This window comes from Phallusia mammillata, chromosome 1, assembly GCF_965637545.1.
Source record: "Phallusia mammillata chromosome 1, kaPhaMamm4.hap1.1, whole genome shotgun sequence".
NCBI lineage: Eukaryota > Metazoa > Chordata > Ascidiacea > Phlebobranchia > Ascidiidae > Phallusia > Phallusia mammillata.
In genome coordinates, this window is record NC_137252.1 from 35,105,024 (window position 1) to 35,125,396 (window position 20,373).

General features: G+C 38.3%; 2 protein-coding genes across 2 annotated transcripts; both read left to right on the forward strand.

The window, feature by feature from the left end:
* The first annotated feature begins 9,253 nt into the window (after nt 1-9,253).
* LOC145208972 (uncharacterized) lies at nt 9,254-16,541 on the forward strand. Its single transcript, XM_080079218.1, has 8 exons — nt 9,254-9,650; nt 10,617-10,723; nt 11,966-12,128; nt 12,445-12,586; nt 12,988-13,716; nt 14,090-14,138; nt 15,739-15,825; nt 16,311-16,541. Exons 1-7 carry the CDS (start codon nt 9,408-9,410, stop codon nt 15,800-15,802), a joined length of 1,497 nt encoding a protein of 498 aa, XP_079935344.1. The 5' UTR covers nt 9,254-9,407; the 3' UTR covers nt 15,803-15,825; nt 16,311-16,541.
* A 1,275-nt stretch (nt 16,542-17,816) lies between these two features.
* On the forward strand, nt 17,817-20,367 carry LOC145213599 (stress-70 protein, mitochondrial-like). The gene has a single exon (XM_080081949.1). The coding sequence runs from the start codon at nt 17,868-17,870 to the stop codon at nt 19,941-19,943; it is 2,076 nt and encodes a 691-aa protein (XP_079938075.1). The 5' UTR covers nt 17,817-17,867; the 3' UTR covers nt 19,944-20,367.
* The last annotated feature ends 6 nt before the right edge of the window (nt 20,368-20,373 follow it).

Consider the following 20,373-nt stretch of genomic DNA (forward strand, 5'->3'; position numbering starts at 1 on the left):
GTTTTGGTGAGGCAGAAGAATGTTTCGATTTTAAGGTAAGGGCTCCAATAAGTCAAGATTTTGAGTTTGAATTTTCTTGTTTCGGTTTACCAAACAAAAACTACTTGCCCAACAATTAGTAAACACTCACTAGAATACTTGATTTGTGACATAACAAACTTTACTGACAACGCACATTCGCTGTCGACCTCAACCTAATCACGCACAGACACACTGACGTTACATGCGTTTGGTGGCGCAAAAGGGCTCAGCATTGTTGTTGTAACGGATGGAAGTTGAACATTTTAGGGAAGGATAAATCACGGAGCTAACGTATATACGGGAATATTCAAAAATAATAAGGGCTAAAACTTTATTATGTTTATAAATGGGACAGACAGACAACTAGCTAGTTACTGGTTTGAATTTATAAAAGCAAAATGGCGGCACACATTAAAAAAAGTCTTGGACATGTTGATGTACCTGAACCGTTAGTAAAGGCGTGTAGCATCAAGTAAGGTGCATAACTGGACACGTGATTTTTAACCGTACATGCTCCTAATGGTGTTGGTTCAATTCCCAGCAACTCGAAATGTAATTTTAATTTATTGCCAGTGAAAAATCTTATGTCGGCCTTTGCTTAAGTAAGTTACTAAAAGTGCGTTCTCGGCCTAGTTGAAATAAAACTGAAAATCTGACCGGTCAAAAAACTAAAAGGTTATTTATTGCATTAAACATTTTTTTCTGTTTGGCTTTTATAGATCAAACAATTCTCTTGTGTCTAAAGTCGTTTTTTAAATATAAAGTTTTTTCTGACAACGAATACAGGATGAAACCTGCGGCATACAGTACCGGGCTCCACAGTGTTTTTTTTTATACATTTCAGCCGGTGGTGGCAGTTAAACTAGAACGATAATAATCGAAAAAGCATTGAATTGAAATTTGTTGTCATAAAAGTTATTCAGACAGGAATGGGTTGCATCAAAAATCCCTTGTGAGAATTTAAATCCTAAAAAAGAGTTTTGAGTTTAGATTATATTGTGGTTAAAATTACAAACCATCACCCAAACCAAAATAGGTCAGCAAAAACAGTCGAAACGAAACAGTGTGCACCTTCCGAAGATTACTTATCATTTATTGGCTTGATGCGTTTGTATGAGTAAAATTCTACATCACCACACCGACCATGTATAGATTAGGTATTTTTCAACGGGGACACAACACAGCATACTGTTGGTTAAAGTGAAAAAAGACAACTTTTTTACTTTGCACCATGTGATAGTCTTAATATTTTCCACGATCCGGTTGTCTTGTGTCGATAGTTTATTAAACAAAAGCAAATATTTGCGCGTTCGGTCAAGCTCAGTAGAATTTTCTCAAGTTTGAGAAATCATAAAAACGTATGTTTCTCCCTGGCATGTTTATCTCAAGCTGTTGGGAACAAACGAGAAAATGTAGTTGTACGTCAGTGTGTGGAGGCGCCGACGAGCAAAGCCAACCCAATACACCGTAGTTTATTTGCCATGCTGCACGCAACAGTACCACAAGGCTCCTATCGGTCTCCAATCAGTAACATTGCTCACCCACAGGCCACCTGAAACGATAGTGGGTACATGTTGGGGTAAACACAACGAAACTACTATCACAAACAAAGCTGACCGCGCTGGTGTTGTCAGAAACAACAGGCGGTCGAAATCAGCTCAACAAAATGCAAATCACCCGGCCTTAAAAGCTTATGCCTGTTTCAAGTTTAGGACCCTCGCAAGTAAAATATTTTGTCGCGTTTTTTCGTGGATGTGATATATCACGATACTGTAAAACCCCGTATGAAAAACGTGAGTTCATTTGCTTTGGTTTCATTTCACTCGACGTCAATGCCACCTGCGCGATTTCAAATTCAGGTGAAATATTGCATTGGTTCGAGCGGTTTTCGTCTGCTCATTACTGAGTGTATGGAATATCAATAAGACTTTACGTATATCTAAATATTCCGTCAGTCAAACACGAAAGAACTACTCAGGTGGCCGGAAAATATACAGCATTCTTAGTGTTTTCCCGCGACACATATAAATTGGCTCTCCAAGTTATCTTAATGTAGGAACTACAATTTTGTAACTGCATTAGCATAAAATGCATTTGTCTCAGGATTTAGGCTTGCAAGAAACTACCAACGCCATTGTTTTTACCAAGGTACACTCTGAGGCTAAAAACACCCTAAAAACTGTTCCAACAACTTAATGAGTTGGAACATACTTCTTGTCACAATAATGGGACAAACTAAGGTACTTTAGGGTTGTCGCTCACAGTTGCATGCCGGCAATTTGTTATCAAGTGCAAATACATGAAATATGAGCGATACGAAATTCTATTTGAATAAGGAACTGAAGATGTCATTTAGGCGAAATATATATCTTCACATGAAACCGTAAATATTCTGAAGAGACAAACGAGCCAATATATTTTTTTTTAAATTACACGTTTCGACAAGTCTGTTTTCATTTTCAAATGTAAAACCCAGGCAGCAAGTAAAACCAGTGAAAAGGCGAGAAAACATGGGTTAAATAATTTGCGACATGACCTCTAATGTTAAAATCTGTTTCGCAACTTTTGCGTTAAGTCAGCTTTCTGCTAAGTTCCGTAACTTGTCAAGCAGTTCGGAAGCGTGATATATTTCAAAACACAATGAGCTTACGGTAAACATCCGGCGTTTGGGTTTATTTACGTCATTTGGCATTAACTAGATTAATTATGTTTCTATAAAACATAGGCACGTTGTATATGCTATTAGATTTGAGGCGGGATAAACCACCGGATTAAATGTGTTTTACTTAATTTGCAACTAACTGGTGCAAAATATCCTGTATACAAATAAGCGACACCTGCCAAAACGTTGTGTAAGGGAATGACTATATGCGGTCGCCTTGAAAGCTTGAAAAAGATATCACTTGAAATCGTTGGGCTAAATATAACACAACATAGTTTAAAACCGTGTTTCTTATTGATTTCTTATTGAGTTGTAGTTGTTTTTGATGATAAGTTTTATATTTAACATTTTGGTCACTAAAAAATATCAAAAGTTGTAATAAATGTGGTAACACTAAATACAAAATGGCAGGTGCCTTTATTCTTGAAAATGTCTGTACTTTGCCTTTACTATGAACTAAAACGAAAGGAAAAACATAAAATCGTAATGTACGTGATGGAAATTCATGTGTTTATCGCGCACTGTACTAGTCGCATTCAGTGTTATTTACCATGATGAATTCGACCTGTATAGGACGTCGAAACGTCGGAATAAAATTACATTTGCCAGAAGAGCTATGTAAACTTGATATTATGCCGGGCAGCAATACCTTATTATACGCAATGTACGTGCTAGTTTTTTGTTGAAGTCGTCGTGACACTTTAGGTGTTTTTGTCAGTTCTCTGCCAGCTACCAGAGTTCGTGCATCTCAAACAGTAGGCCTCAACTTAATGGATAAAAGGCGTTGAACCTAAATATGGACCCGCAAACTTCGTATGAAAGATGAAAATCACCATCAGTAGTTTACAAGACTGTCACGTTTTTTTGCTGCTGATTTTGTCGAAAATTTGATGGTAAATAGACGAGACGTTATGCAAGGAAAGATTTCTGCTTACTGCTTGGCACAGTGGGAAATGTTTTCCCGATAAAACTGCGTTTTAAGGAAAAGTCCAACCTGTTTTTGTCGCGTAAAAATGAGTTGACATTTTTTTTCACAACATAAACATTGTTTACACTTTTCTATGAGATAAATTGGAACACTATGCTCTTTGTGGTTACTAAATGTTGTAGTATATTTTAAGAATTGTGACTAAAACAATCACAAACGGTTTTGCACAGACAATAGCTTTGGGATATCTAAAAATACAGAAATGGACAAACATTTTCGCGCTGCCCAAGGGTTAAGTATTGTATTGTGGACCCGCCTTTAACGAAATACTAATGTTTGGTGCATACAATTTTACTACAACACAATAGTCAACATGACGCTAATGTTGTAAGAAAGTGGAGTAGTTTTACAGTAAAAAAGTGACTAGATATAATAATGGTCAATGATACCCAAATTTCACTCATTTTGTGGAGTTTAGATAAGTAAGTAATTCGGCGTGAACCATTGTTTGCCCGCACCATGGATAAAACTGGTGACCATTTCCAGTGTTAGGAAGGCTTGTGAACCAAAAAACTAGCAACCGGGGTTTAAGTTAAGAAAAGGCGTGGGTTAAAAACTAATTAACAGGCTTACTCGAATAATCCAAATTTAAATCCGCCTCAGGAATGCATTAACGATCATAACTTTACCAGAAATACTAAAAAATTAAACTGTTTGTCTTGCACGGCCGCCACAGTTGTTTACAAATCTCAAACAAAAGTTTACACTTCACGGATGAAGCTTCGCAAAAAGTAAACAACAACACAGCGAGGTTGGGCTTCGAAAAATTTCCCGCTACTCCGCTGCCGGTATTTGTTGAGCCCTTCAGCGCATGGAGAGCGGTTTTCCGGCCAAATATCACGCCTGCTTCCAGGAGCTGGCACTGGGAGAAGCGAAACTTTCTGTGAAATTACGGCGCAAATCGGCCTAACGCGCCCGCAACCGGACAGGAACGTGCCATTATTTTATGTAGGTCGTATTGAGATATCATCTCCCCACGGTAGGAAATGGTGCCGACGTTATCTTTGGCTAATTTTGCCGTGAATCAGGTATCCAATTGCCGCGGCGCGGAGCAACGGGCCCGATGTCTTATCGTCGCAATACTATTTTACACGCTGTATTACAAGCAGATGATGATAAAGCACCCAAGCAACAGTTAGGGGAACCGATCACACATAAGATTGAATGCATATTGAAGCTAAAGGTAAACTTTCTAATGCTCAATGCGACGAACTGCGGTTCATGTAAAAAGGAGATTGGATTGTAAAATGAAACCCTAAATTTGCTCGGCAACAGCGACTGTTGAAACATTTCTCCAATATGTATTTACACTATACAAGCTCGCTTGCGGTTTGTTTTTTGTTAGGCTTATTATTAAGTCCTGATTTCGCAATTCTAGGTACTTGTAACTGATAAATAAACTGGCCAATAGACAATAGTTGTTAAAAACGACATGCTAACTCCTGAAACGTTCCGATAGTGATATTGCGGTTAAGGACTAGCTTGCGTTTTACCATAACCGTTTTTCAGATAATAATACGTCTGCTCCATTTGTAGAAACTTTTCATTTTGATTATTGTAAAAATAAACAACGTAATTTGTAGATAGGTTTTGTTTTATTTTTTAACAATTATATAACAATTATTTTATTGCTTTTTTGTATAAGAATTATTGTGGCTTTGGCGTTTGTTGCATGCGCAAAATTAAAACTCTTACGGAAACAATATTCACGAGAAGAACTTTTCAAAAGAATCCACATCAAGATATTTACCTCAATTCGAGTTTTAGGTTAAAGTTTCAGCAAATTTCAACAAATACACGGTGTTCAATCACAAATACACGCCGAATGTTATGTGGAAATGTCATCAGGTTTCCTGCATTATTTATGCGTATTGTAAGTGCTACGACCTCTGATTCATATGTCAGAATTCTGCAGTGATTATGGTGTGAAATCGACATAGCATTGTGATAAAGGGCTCATTGTTGCATAACTATAAAGCCACCTTTGCAGGTTTTTAAGCAAAATTGTCGTTTAAGTTGGGGGTGCCGATGCCACCTCATAGGATTTTCAAGCGTACCGCTAAAAATTCTTCTTTTTGCATACTCGTCTTACGTTTGAGGGCAGTGGCAGTGGAGTCACAAATTGATTTCGAAAAAAATTTTGGCAACAAATCAAAAACTGTGTAAACCAAAGTTGTAGAGCTTAATGACCATAAACGGGATTCCTTTATAAAACCACAAAGCCTTATTTTCTACCTGTTTTTTTTTTGTTACCAGTCCCAGCCATCACATTAGTAAGTTATAAAATGTAGAACACTTTAAGCCAATCAGTGGAAAACAGTTAAACAAGAAGTTAGGCGAGAGAAAGAAATTTGTACTTCCACCCCAGTTTAATCTTACAAGATATATTTTCACCCTTGCATTACTCAATAAACTAAAATAACGACAATAAAAAAACTTTAACTTAAAATTCCTTATCGTGCAAAAACTGACAACGTTATCAATTGTTAAATATACTTTGCACGTTTTAAGCGTGAGTACATGCCTTGTATTTGAGGTAACCTTGCGTAAAAAACGTGCGACAAGGTGTCTCTTTTATACCTAAATGTCGTCCATGCGCTTACGCAATGCATGTAGCGCAATAATGTTTATTTTATTAACGGCCTTACCCAATAATGCCGGGGCTTCCCAGCCAAACCCGCACACCTTTAATTAAATCGAGAAAATCATTTGCAGGATTATTGCGATGTATTACGTTAAACAACCATAAGCTGACAATTAAATTTAAACAAATGTTTGATTCAAGCAAACACTTAACCGTTGTTTTGAAGGTTTTTGTACATTGGATGTTCGATGAATGTTTGAATCAAGTTTAACGGATTATCTTAACTGTATAATTGAATAAAACAGAATTTTTTAATACGCTACACCCGGTTAACCAGATTAAATTAGAAAGTAGTTGAATAAAACATTATGACTCGAAATTAAAACAAAATTTGACCCAAAGTTGAAGTTTGAAAATTAATATTTTTTTCTGCTTTGTGTCTTTGCCACAGCTCGAGAAGCGAAATGGTGTGTTGCTCTTGGCAAAAACAGAAACTAATTGCGCGATTTAAAATGGCTGTCCAAATTTCTCAGTTAGTACCAATAACACCAGTTTGAGCGCATAAGATTCGCTTGATAACCTGCAATATAAGTAACGACAATAGAAATATAAAAGTGTATAAACTGTTGCTGATAGACATAATAAACTGAATAATTCTAATCAGGAAAATAACGGCCTAAATAGACTGAAAAGGCGACATGCTTTATTAATCAAACGTTTCGATTAACGCTAATGATGTCATTAGGATTTGCCGAAACGTTTGATTTATAAAGCATGTCGCTTTTTGCGTCTATTTAGGCCGTTTTTTTTCTTTTTATGAACAGATCTGTGTAAGGTTCTGATTCTGACTAACACTTTTTTGGGAAAAAGTGCATCAAGAATAATGTTAAGCGACCTAGTAAACAATGGGTTTTTGATTTTTACGGCACAAAAAAGTTATTTTTCTCTACGTGGTTGTGAAATGCGTAGAAGCTTAATCATGACAAGGGCCGGATACACATGGGTCGGGATCGTCACGTCTAAATCGTGACGTCACACAGGTAGGCGAGGGCGGTTCCTGGAAGTGCTCCGTAATTGTGCCACGACTGAACGATCGTGTCGTTACTAAGGCGGGCGCCGGAAAAACTCTCCGGTTTGGAACAAACGTGGTTAGAATTTGGCGCAAGTTTAATGCCATCGGCTGGGATTTTTGAAATACGGTCGCACGTAATGCAGCCTGTCGAGTATTTGACACGTTTTTGAAATAAAATAAACACAAGAAAAATGCTTTTCATGCTGATCAAGCAAAACGCACTTTAGTGCTGGTGTTAAAATAGCCACCGTAAGTTTTAAATAGGATATCTCATTTACAGTGAATTTCTAAAAATACAGGCACAGCACATTTTGCTATATTTCGCTTCTGCATGTAAATACAGAATTTTGTTGACTGAAAAGAATCGTGAATTTCAAATGGGGCCATTATGGGCTCATATGTACAGAAAATTTCCTAAAAATACATTTTATGAAATGTCAACACGCACATATTTTGATAGTAAAACAAAGATTTTTGTTGACTCAAAACAAACGTTCAACAATACGTATAGTCTTGGAAACCACTCTGATCTATACTTGTCCCTATTTTAAAGATCAGAACATTCAGAAACTAAACATTCGGTCAGAGGTTGGCACAGAGTGGCGAAAAAATTATTCATTGCTAAAAATCGTTCGGGTACTTTTCCACTGAAAAGTTTCTATCTTACCGAGCGGCAGCATTCGCCAAATATGGAAATCTAGGTTGGATGAAGCTAAATTCGTTTTTACCTAATCAGTTCTATTTATAAATGCGGTCACGCCTAATTAGTGTGGATACAAGCTGTCTTAGTTTGCAGCAGCCCATTGTCTTGAAGGTGTGTGATAAACCATTGTTACAACCATTTTTATTACAATTTTTCGATGAGAATTCTGTGATCGCGGGTCTGCATGTCCGTTTCAGGGCTGATCCCAGTATGAATGTGTTCATCTTGGCTACTTTCATAAAATATACATCTAATGTCCAGTAACATTTCAGCCTTTTGCAATTCCTAATAGTATTTTGGAACGAAACACAATATGGTTGTTGAATTTGTGAAACTTCCCTAAGATACACTCTTCTCATAAGCAAAAAATATTTTTGTGGCATAAAATTGGTTGTGTGTGACGTAGTCGTGTTAAAGATACTACTTACAACCGGAGGCGTTGATTTTTCATTTTGTCGAAGAGAAAATAAAACGCGACGTCAGCTTTCTGTGTTTTTGTTGTGTTAGAGCGCGACAAAATGCTTTGTGTATAACGATGCCATATACAAGGGCACAAGCAAAACTTTAAACCAAAACCGTTATTCTGCAACAGTGCGAAAATGTGCTCTTTGCCAATTGTTTTCCATAAAACGCGTGTTTGTGCCTAAATTTTGGAAAATCATAATTCAAAACACCTGAGATAGATACGCGAAATACATCAAATATTCAATCATATGTGTCAAAAACTCAAAACATGATTCAACAAGATTTCCTGTAATCTTCAGGCTTCCTCAATTTACACCCAAATCACAACGAAGACTAATTTTTATTACTTTCGATTAACGCTAGCGGTTTTTACTCGCTTTTGTGAATTTGGTGTCAATTTGTATTGTGGGTTGGCGGCCAGTTAAGACCGTCAATTAAAGTCTCACTTATAATGTTGTAAGCCTGGTAGAAACATAAAGCCGGCGCCAACGATGATGAATTGATTAGACAAGAGAAAATAAAGAAAAAAGGCGGCGGCGTTTTTCTTTTTTTCGGTTCGCTCTCTCGTATTGAAGTAAAAATCCCACGTTTCTGCGATAAAGTTTCGAGGTGATTTTAGGGTATATGAGAAGGCAGCATGGGAATTTGCTCGCGCAGATCTGTTAAGCAGTGCAGGGGGAGGTTGATGCCGTAGTTGGCCAAATAAAGTGCTTTAATTTGCTAAAATGAGTCAAATGAAATCGTGAACTTGAAAAATGTTTCGTACAAGTTTTGTTTTAGATTGAAGAAAATATACAAGTTTAATTTCATTAAAATTTGGTATCGGTCAAAAATAGCTTTTATAATCATTGTCTGTGTTATCCTGTAGCAATTTAAAACTAATTTATTGGCATTTAATATTGAAAACCGATCATGGTCATCCAGCAACCACCAACCAACAGCTTCTTTCCTGGTCGCGCCAGCCTTGATTATTCAGCGGGAAATGGGCATTCCATTCTAGGCGACACGGCACCACGATTTACCGGGGTCTACACTGCGCAGTCAAGCTGCACGGCTCTGGTTTCGCCGCCAAGATTGTGTCCACAAGCTCCGGTTACACCGGTGGAGAACACAAACCGATACACACCAGGAATACTTGGAAGATACTCTACAGTGGTAACTACTCAATAACTTTTCGTGTGTAATTTAATTTAGGTTTATGCCTTACGTACATGACTTAAAAACCAAAATATTCTGTATCTAAATCATTGCAGAGTTTGAATGATAAAAAAAGTTTTAGGGTGATTTTTTAAACTTCTTTCGACTCGTCAAATTTATTTTTTTCAAAAAACGTGAATTTAAACGGTTTTAAAAAGCATTGATACAAAGCATCGACATTTGAAATAGTCGCTGGTTAAGCGCATAGGGTAAATTGACGTATGCGATATGTCTCAGATTATAGAGTACCAGTTTTTTGACAGCACCTAAGACTTTTATTTGGTACAAATGATAACCGAGGTGTTATTTTAATAAGTTTGAAATTACACTTTTAAACTAACTCGCACCTATATTAGCCCGCTACCGTCCGAAAGTCGCTGCATTTCGCAATTAGAAACAACAAGGGATTGAGACGGCTCAGTGACGGACGATCCCTTCTTGTCCGATAATTGCCACTGGACGTGTTTTGACAGCGGATTTAGCCCAACGACGAATCGCTTTCTAAATGTCGCACGAAGCTCCCTCAAGCGTAGATTAAGCTACCCCACTTAAGGGCTGACCAACTAAATAGGAATATTCACCATTTAAATAGGTGATAAATAACAAAAATGCAAACGTAAAGTCAAACAATGCTTGGTGATAAATTAAATTAACAATTCATTTTTGAATTATACAAGAAACTGATAACAATACGTCAGAACACAGCAACAATTGTGATGGAAATGTTTTTTTCTTAATTGCGCATTTTAGTCGTTCATGCGGGGTTTACCTCACTGCTTTGCACAAAATAATTCTTTCGTTGTTTGTCGAGTTTTGTTCGTATTTCCTCAAAAACATACTGTTCGTAACATCAAGAAAAATCTACTCATTCCGGTTTTAAAGGGTTTGGTCTGTATCATCTAAAAATTTGTATTTCCTCTTTAGAGTCCTCCAGTGGACGGAAAACCTGAAGTGGGTGAAATGTGGTATGATGGTTATTTACCAACAACGAGAAGTTACTATTCCTACAGCGGCTACGGGTGCCAGGCGAGGTAAGTTGACTCGACGCTCTTGTTCGACGTTTTACCAAATCAACTGCTGACGTTACCCCCTAGACGCCGCAAAAAACAAGAAACTGAATAAACAGCCATTTTTGGGCAATAAGAAACATGTTTGTGCAAAAAAAACTAAATTTAAACAAATGAATTTTTACTCCTTCCCATTTTCACACACTTTAATTTAACGGTTTCATTTGTGTTCAAGTCCGCTTTTGACAAATAGTGACTCATTTAAAAATGACAATATTCCTGTACTTAAACCAGTGCATATAGCCTATCAATCCAACCTCTTAACGAAATCTGATCTATTTGTAAAGCTAGGTGGTATACGTTATTTCACAAAAACGTTCAAATTCGTTTCATTCGATTACATTACATTCGGGTTGAGCATTCTGTTTTAATCGGAGTAAAAACAAAAGTCTATTTTAATACGACGCCATTTTGATGCTACCTTAAATCGCCAGCAATTAGGCTACAGTCGATCAGCGGCAAGCGGTTATTTAGGTTTAACACTCGCGCGGTGAAGGTCGTGTGTTCGGGCCAGGGTGGGGCCAACGACAACAAGACTATCGCTTGTCTCAGACCTCGCTACGTCCGTGCAAGAGACTGTGTGCAATTGCGCATTGCCCAAATACGCAAGCCTGCTAATGCGCGAGCTCACAAGCACAGTAGGGTATTGTTTTGTTGTCATCATGAATCAAGTCAATCTGGATTTGACGTCTTTGTTTGTTGCCGTGTCCAGAATTTCGTGCATGGCCTCGAGCGTTATGACGACACACATGAGCGCCGCGCGGACGCGCCACTGGGTGTCTTTGCTTCCCGGCGTCGATTCCGCTATTTCGGCCACCGGTTCGGCGTCATATCGAATGTTATTGATTGACGCGTTATTGTTTTGTTTGCGGTATCGGTGCGTCTTCAACATAAGTGCCATGCGTCTCAAGCAACGCTCCGCTCATAAACGCACTAATGTAATAGATACAAGTCACTACCTCATGGTTCATTATCCGAATGTTAAATGGTCTGACTTTGTTAATTTATCTTTAGATTGAACTCTCACCTATTTACTGAACCTAATTAAGGATAAGAAACACAAATGTAATAGCACGATTGGAGTAAAAAAATCGGTTGCGGTAGGGATTTAATCCTGATGAATTTATCGTAAGCCTGCCCCCTCCCAGATGACACGGCCGCAAAGTTTCCGTATCCGTAGATATAACTAATCATACTTAATCTCAGATTTGCACCGACCTCCATGAACGACCCTGGGCACCGTAAAAATGCCACCCGCGAGTCGACGAGCACTTTGAAAGCGTGGTTGCAGGAACATAGCAAGAATCCATATCCGAGCAAAGGAGAAAAGGTTATGTTGGCTGTCGTGTCAAAGATGACTCTGACCCAGGTAAATGGCTCGGTAATAAAAAGCTTCAAAAAAGAATTCAAATAACCTAAGTTGTTTGCTCAGAATATCAAATAAAAACTTTAAATTCTTGTAGGGTAATGTAAAATTTTTATGTAAAATAAGTTTTAGTTTTGGTGCTAATATTCGCATTTCGTCATTGGGCCGTAGCGTAAACGATGCGAGTAAAACTTTTTCCGAAACCTATCTATCTTTCACGGCGAACTAGGTTGCTGCGGTATTGTGATCGAAAAACACCTCTTTACCGACCAAATTAGCAAAAATCTGCTTGTGTTTTAAAAAATAAATGTTTCCTTAGGTTTCAACATGGTTTGCAAACGCAAGACGCCGCCTTAAGAAGGAAAACAAAATGACTTGGATTCCGAAACATCGCCCCAACGACTCCGCAAGCCTTTCTAGCCAGCAAAGCACTTTGACTGATCAATCAATGCGAGTCGCAGGTAAACGTGGTAGTCAATGCGGCGGTGTAGTGAAATGTTTACAGTATACTGAGCGTGGGCACACGGTCAAGATGTTATCGCAAGAGCCTTTCTCATTACTTTCTTTAAATCCTAACTGCGCCTGCGACTGCTTAAAAATGTAATCAAAACGGCATCAAACCTATACAAATCGCATAAGTAGGGAAATGTTAGACATTTTGGCGTTCGCAATCACACAGAGTGTTTTGATAATTTTTTCAGACTTTTTTCTTGTAAATCGCAACAAAATTCGACTGTACAAAATTAAAGAATTGCCTTTGCGTATTTTATCGCTTAAAATGTGGTTAAATACCACAGTTGATGAATAATACATAACATTAGCTCTTACCTCTTGTAATCCGCCATTTTCAAATCATTCACAGACGCAGAACTTGAAGACAAGCCTAAATCCAAAATGAGTTGCACGAATAACCTTGGACTTGAATCACCGCCAATTTCCAATGTCGGTACATCCCAAGGCGGCGCGGCCATTTTGGATCCAGCTTTACGCACCGAAAACACAGGATTCCCTAGACTTGAACACAACAACTACAATTCTCCATTGTCAGGCTCCTACTATCCCTGCAATAATCAGCCCTGCTGGGAAAACAACGCCTGTCCTCCCAGATTTAGCCAAAAACCCGCCGATTTGTACAACTGCAGTCAGCCTATTGTGTGCGGAGGGCAGGTTCCCATGCCCAACAATTATCCGTACTTGTCTCACAATCATTTGTTGCCTAAAAACATCGGTGCTTTCGACACAAATACCAGTCAAAACTTGGCACAAAACGATAAACTTCAAAATCAAATGAAGTCATTTTGCCAAGCACCGACAAACGGTTATTGTAACGTCACAGAACCTGTACATACGCAACAAAGCAACCACGTGATCACAGCCAACCAATCACCGTGGAGAACCGCACAAACTGGTAACGAACATTGCATTTCAAGTTTTTCGGGGTCAAACGGTGTTCCTGTCCCTAAATCGGGTTCAAACGCGAGTTTTTCTGATGATTTTACGTCGAATCGAGGCAACGAGGGCTCACTTTCAACTGGATACTGCAGTGAAAACGCGAATGAGCCAGGGGACTGGTATTCCAGCAAAAACGAAGGTATGTTTTACGATAAATTATGTTGGGTTTGCTTTAACAAAAAGCAACTCTATTTTGGGCTTAAACGTGTTTGTGAGCCCAAAAGAATGGAATGGCCTTTACTGTAATTATGTCTGGAGATTTCTTTTATTTCTCATGTTTTGGACATTGTGTTGTAAACAATACCTAATGAGACAATATACAGAAATAAAAACAGGATCAATTTTGGCAACTCGACAAAGCATGACAAGATAATGATGTCGCAACTGTTTCCATTTCTGTAGCTTTAGGTGGTTAAAGTTGATTACAACCCAAACTATGAGGCATTGATAGTTTTCTGTTTACAAAACTAAATGAAAACCTGAATGTAAACTTTATTATTTTTATATTCCAGATTCATCTCCGGAACCACAATGTGATTTGAACTACTCGCTTGCAAAAAGGTAAAAATAATTTTTGATCGTTTTGAACAAAATTTTGCGCAAATTTATAATGTAAAGAGCCACATACTTCAAAGCACTTAAACTGTTAGCATTTTAACTAAATTAAAGCGTTTTACTGTTCAAATGTTGCCCAAAAAGACTACCGCCAAAAATGGACTGTATCAAAATTTATGTGTTTTTGTTTAAAACACACAACTCAATTGAGAAAAAAACTTGAAAAATGGTAAATAAAACAACTCAAAACTTATTCGGGCAAACATAATGGCGTCATAGTGAACCCAGAAAACCCATTAATCGGCTGCAGTGGGCGGTTTTGCCAAAAATGGGAGCGTGCTTGTTGGTATTCCGATCGCTACAGCGACTGTTTTGGGTAAAGCAGCCACATCCGGCAAATCGCACATCTGACAAAAGACGGCAGTCTAAGAAGCGTCAACAAAAACTGCCGCAGAAACCGGCAGGATAATCGTGTTTGACTGGCAGTCGCTTGATAAGGCGCTTAACTGGCATTGGTGGAGCTTTGTTTACGTTTGTGCGGATTCAGGGTGTGCAAGGAACCCAGACTTCGCGATTTCTGCGTCATTTCGTTGCAACTCGACCAAATCCGGGCGTAACACATACTTCTGTGACAGATCAACCAATTTGTGGCGACGCTGCGACATTTCAATACAAATGCAAGCGCACCTACATGACTTAATGTGTCTATTTTAATATCTGCAGGCAACTGGGTTCACGAGTGTCTCAAAATTAGGAATTAAAAAGCCTTTGCGTTTTTGCGCCATTTGCCACAGTTAAATTTGAAATCATTTTAATAAATCTGTTTTTGAGAAGTTTTGTCACTTCAATAACAAAAGCCTTTAGGAATTTTTGTGTCTTTTGGCACAGTTCGTTTTATATACATCTGGAAATTGGTGCAGTTACTAATTTTCGAAATCGAGAATAAGCAATTTTTCATTTTAACCTTGCCAGAAACGTATAACATCATCAGTTTGACGTGTTGCTGATCACGTCGCGTCAACATCGTATCCTTAACGACTTTACGTCGCGTGTCGCTTTAATTGTCGCCGCCCTTTGATCGCGACATGGTTAATGTCGCACCGCTTGATAGTGACTCGAAAATTGGTGGTTTGGAAGTCAGTGCACTCGCGTTTAGGACAATGACCAAGTCACGTCGTTCGCTTTAATCTTTTCGCTATTAACTTGACCTGTTAAGGAGATGACGCGGTCTGTGGTTGAAATTGGGACCGAAAGCTGGAACCGTTATGTTTTTTTACACAGTTTAACACTTTTTGTTGATAATCATACACATTTAAAAATCATACACTGAAGCGGATGCAAGAGAGGTCGCTACAACACATTCTTTGTCCAGAGCAAAAATAATAATATTAAAAAACATAATAAAAAACAAATTTTAGGCAAATATGTTGGTCAACATGAAATTTTAAATTTTTTATTAGCTTGGTTATTATGCTTGGACTTCTGAAACGTAATCTATTATGCATTCAGTTTGTTTGTGCTCCTGTGTGGTTACCAGTGAGAAATAAATGCTTGTATTTTTTCCGTATTTCAACTCATTTACCATTTACTTTTTGTTTATTTTCAGTTCTTGGGAACAACCAGTGAAATTTTCCAACAACATCCCGGTCGCCCAGCAACAAGTCTGGTGATGTACAAGAAACCAACAATGAAGGTAATTAAGCCTAAACAGTAACGTTCGAACTTGAGAGTGAAAAAAAGGCAGTGGTAAAATGGTAAATTTGCTTGAAACTGTATTGATGTTAATGCTTTCCTATTCGATTTTTTGGGACTTGCACGGCAGCTTATATAAAGGGCGTGGTAAAATGGGTCAATGCATACTGTTTAACCGATTTGGTCATTCAATTAATGAACTGAAAACTTCTATAACTTGAGTTTAAATAAGTTGAGTTTATTTCGCTTTTTGAAAGAACACATTGCGACACAATTGCACTAAAACATTCACCAAGTGGGAATAGCTGCGCAACGTTGTCATGGTCTGGAGCGTAAAAAGTGGAATAGTTGTGTAACGCGCTGCAGCTACAACGCCATGGTTTAATGAAAAGTCAATCGCCCTACATTTAGTCATAATAACTACAATTACACTGTTGTTCATTAAAATACTGGACCCAGACTTAAAGCTTCTAATTTTTTTCACAGGTGCTTAAATCTTTCATCGACAATTGCTCTACCTCAACGACACTGGGGAACTTCCCGAATAGCGGCCGACAAGCGCTTGCTGTTTTGCGCCCCCATGCGTCGACGGATGCCGCTCCCCAGCCGAGCTTTGACTTTTCGTTCCCGTTTTTTTTTCTGTCTGTTGAATAACTTGCCTGTTGCAAGGTGTTGCTATGGTGCTTGCGCAAATTTAATAAACTTTTTACAGACAAACTTCCGATTGTAGTGATCAGTTGCACGCTTGCACCTAGTTGGCGAAGTGATTAGCGCCAACGTCGACGAGCTCACAAGGTTGTTGGTTCTAACCCCGTCTCGACCACTTGCTTTGATCAAGATTCGATAGTCTAAAACTTTATGAATCAAACTCGAAAAGTCACTATATTCGTAAAACAATCCAGTTAAACATGATTACAACAGGCTTGTATTCAGGCGTTGCCCACCCACCAAGGATAAAATTTAAACAGTGACGAGAAAAGTAGAAATATTGAGCAGTTTCATCTCACTTTTGGGGCAAATATGTTGGGGTTCATGCAAAATGAGTAGGGTTTGTTTGCGTTGTAGGCCTACAGGAGTAACTAATCATGAAGTGGGACTAGCTTTTAAAGTATACGCTGTGATTTGAAACACGAACAGCGACAGAAAAAAATCGAAGGCGTATTTTACACAAAGTCACAAACGGACCAAGAAACACTAAACTTGAATGTTGCAATTTTTTGTATTTGTGTAAATCTCAGACTACAGACTTTTGTAAGAACTGTGCTGTTTAACCTAAAAACCTCAAACAAGTAAATTAATTTTATGATTTCTGTGTAAATCTTGTTTAATTTGTTTTCGGTATTTCGGGGAGCGTAAAATCTTAAGATTTTTTAAAAAACCTATTTAGTTTTATTTATGTTCTACTTTTGTATGTAAAAAATTAAATCAACTTTTATAATCTGATGCAATTTAAATCGATTCATACTTTTATTGTAAGCGGTCAAATTTCTGGAAAAATCCATTGAAATTGTGGGCTGTTGCGTCATAACGCCATCACACAATCACGTTGCCAGAGGTCGGTTGCTAACTTCGATGAGCACATGGTGGAAATGCGGGACTGATTGCGAGTTTGGCGAAAATTGCGTCATTCGTTTCATTGCAAGGTTAAAGCGAGGAAAATTTAACGTAAGCGTATTCGAACATCACAAAAGTGTCGTTCAAGATAATTGTTGTTTCTTTTCTTTGCGTAGTAAATTTTGTTTTGAAAAATAAAATAAAATTGTGACATACTTTTGGGTGGGAATAGTTTTGTACTAGTTTTTGATATTTTTTAATAGTTATGCTTGTCTAATTTAGCTTTTAGCTGTAAGTTTAAATATTAAATGTTTTAACGGTTCAGTTTTTGCAAATATATTCTGTACATTGAAGTATATGCAGAATAAAAAAACTTAAAAAGCTATTTTGTTCATTAAATCAAATTAGGTTTTTCACTTTTCATTTGTTTTCAGATTTCAGGTTGTAAAACTAATTTATATCAAACAATATTAACTCAAAAACTGCACAATGTTTTCATCAGTTAGTCGAACAATATATCAACACCAAAAGAAGGTTTACCAAAACCTTTTAAAACGAAACACTCATGGAAAAGCGGCAAGTCTTCAAAGAAACCAAAGACTTTCAGCAATGTGTAACCAATTCCTAACTCGGTCGTATGCCTCCGATGCCATCCGAGGAGCAGTTGTCGGTATTGATTTGGGCACCACAAATTCCTGTGTGGCTGTTATGGAGGGAAAGCAGGCAAAAGTTTTAGAAAATGCCGAAGGATCCAGAACCACTCCATCAGCCATTGCATTCACAGCTGAAGGAGAACGCTTGGCTGGAACTCCTGCTCGACGACAAGCTGTTACCAACCCAGGAAACACGTTTTATGCCACAAAGCGTTTAATCGGAAGACGCTTTGATGATGCAGAGATTCAAAAAGAACTAAAAACGTCCACTTTTAAAATTGTAAAAGCCACAAATGGTGATGCATGGGTCGAGGGCACTGATGGAAAAAGATACTCTCCATCGCAGATTGGTGCATTTGTGCTCACTAAAATGAAGGAAACTGCTGAAAACTATCTGAACCAGCCAGTGAAAAATGCTGTCATCACGGTGCCTGCATACTTTAATGACTCTCAGCGTCAAGCCACTAAAGATGCTGGACAAATTTCAGGGCTTAATGTGCTTCGCGTTATTAATGAACCAACTGCTGCTGCTCTTGCTTATGGATTGGACAAAACTGATGATAAAATTATTGCTGTGTATGATTTGGGTGGCGGAACCTTTGATATTTCCTTGCTTGAAATTCAGAAAGGAGTTTTTGAAGTAAAATCCACAAATGGTGATACCTTGCTCGGTGGAGAGGACTTCGATAACACCATTCTTTCGTACTTGGTTAAGCAGTTTCTGAAGGAGCAAGGCATTGATCTTAAGAAAGATAAAATGGCAATGCAAAGAGTTAAGGAGGCTGCAGAAAAGGCCAAGATGGAACTTTCATCATCTCTTCAAACTGATATTAATCTGCCGTACTTGACCATGGATGCAAGTGGACCAAAACACATGAACATTAAACTCTCAAGGTCCCAACTTGAACAACTTGTTGGAGATCTTATTAAGCGCACAATCAAGCCTTGTGAAAAAGCCATACAGGATGCTGAGGTGTCTAAGAGTGACATTGGAGAAATTCTTCTTGTTGGGGGAATGACAAGAATGCCAAAAGTACAAGAGACAGTTCAAAGTGTGTTTGGAAAAGCTCCGAGCAAATCAGTAAACCCAGATGAGGCTGTAGCTATGGGGGCTGCTATCCAGGGTGGTGTTCTAGCTGGCAATGTTACTGACGTGCTTTTGCTTGATGTAACTCCACTGTCACTAGGAATCGAAACTCTTGGTGGAGTATTCACTAAGTTGATCGAGCGCAACACAACTATCCCCACAAAGAAGAGCCAGGTGTTTAGCACAGCTGCCGACGGACAAACCCAGGTGGAAATCAAAGTTCATCAAGGTGAACGTGAAATGGCTTTGGACAACAAACTTCTCGGACAATTCCAGTTGGTTGGAATCCCTCCCGCGCCTCGTGGCGTGCCACAAGTTGAGGTCACTTTCGATATTGATGCAAACGGTATTGTTAATGTTTCTGCAAGGGATAAGGGAACCGGACGTGAACAACAAATTGTCATCCAGTCTTCCGGAGGACTTAGCAAAGATGAAATTGAGAACATGGTAAAGAAAGCTGCAGAGTATGCGGAAGAAGACAAGAAACGCAAAGAGAAGGTTGAAATCGTCAACCAAGCTGAGAGTGTCATCCATGACACTGAGAGCAAGATGGAAGAGTTTAAAGATCAACTTCCCAAAGAAGAGTGCGACCAGATTAAAGAAGAGATCACCAAGCTCCAAGAAATCCTTGCCGAGAAGGATGCCAAGGAGGTTGAGGAGATTCGCCAAGCGTTCTCCAATCTTCAACAGAAGAGCCTAAAACTTTTCGAAATGGCATACAAAAAGATGGCCGCAGAGAAGGAGTCTTCCGGAGGCAGCTCTAGCAGCTCTTCAGAAGAGCCCAAGAGTGAGGACACAGAAGAACAGAAGAAAAAAGAACAATAAACAGCACAAATATGACCAACTCTGTTAAAATCACGCAGCCATGCCAAGGGGAGACCTGAAAAGAATTAAAGCCACAAACTTCACCATTTAAAGCGTTACATAAAATCTTAAAAATCTGGTTTTGTTTTTCTCGCTGTTGGTTACAAAACTGCTGCTTTCCTGCTTAAAAACTTTGCTACTTTAGCATATTATGTTCAAATAAAGTTTTGAAATTAATTATGTGAAAAATGAACATATGTTGAAATAGAGTGTACAAATGTTTGGACATAAGCACCATTAAGTGTGTACATAGTGGTTTCAAAATGTTTTGTTGTTAAACAGTCAACATGACAGTTGTACTTTACAACCAAACTTGTTAAAATTTAACATTGTCCTGATTGCTGTGTGCGATGTGTACATTGTAATTAGTGTTTTGTGTTTCAGAGTTTAG

Bases quoted from the DNA above. Each gene is read 5' to 3' on its own strand.
- LOC145208972 (XM_080079218.1), top strand. From the start codon at position 9,408: ATGGTCATCCAGCAACCACCAACCAACAGCTTCTTTCCTGGTCGCGCC. The intron at 10,724-11,965 runs GTAAGTTGACTC...ACTTAATCTCAG, and splicing joins GGCTACGGGTGCCAGGCGAG to ATTTGCACCGACCTCCATGA. The intron at 13,717-14,089 runs GTATGTTTTACG...TTTATATTCCAG, and splicing joins GTATTCCAGCAAAAACGAAG to ATTCATCTCCGGAACCACAA.
- LOC145213599 (XM_080081949.1), top strand. From the start codon at position 17,868: ATGTTTTCATCAGTTAGTCGAACAATATATCAACACCAAAAGAAGGTT.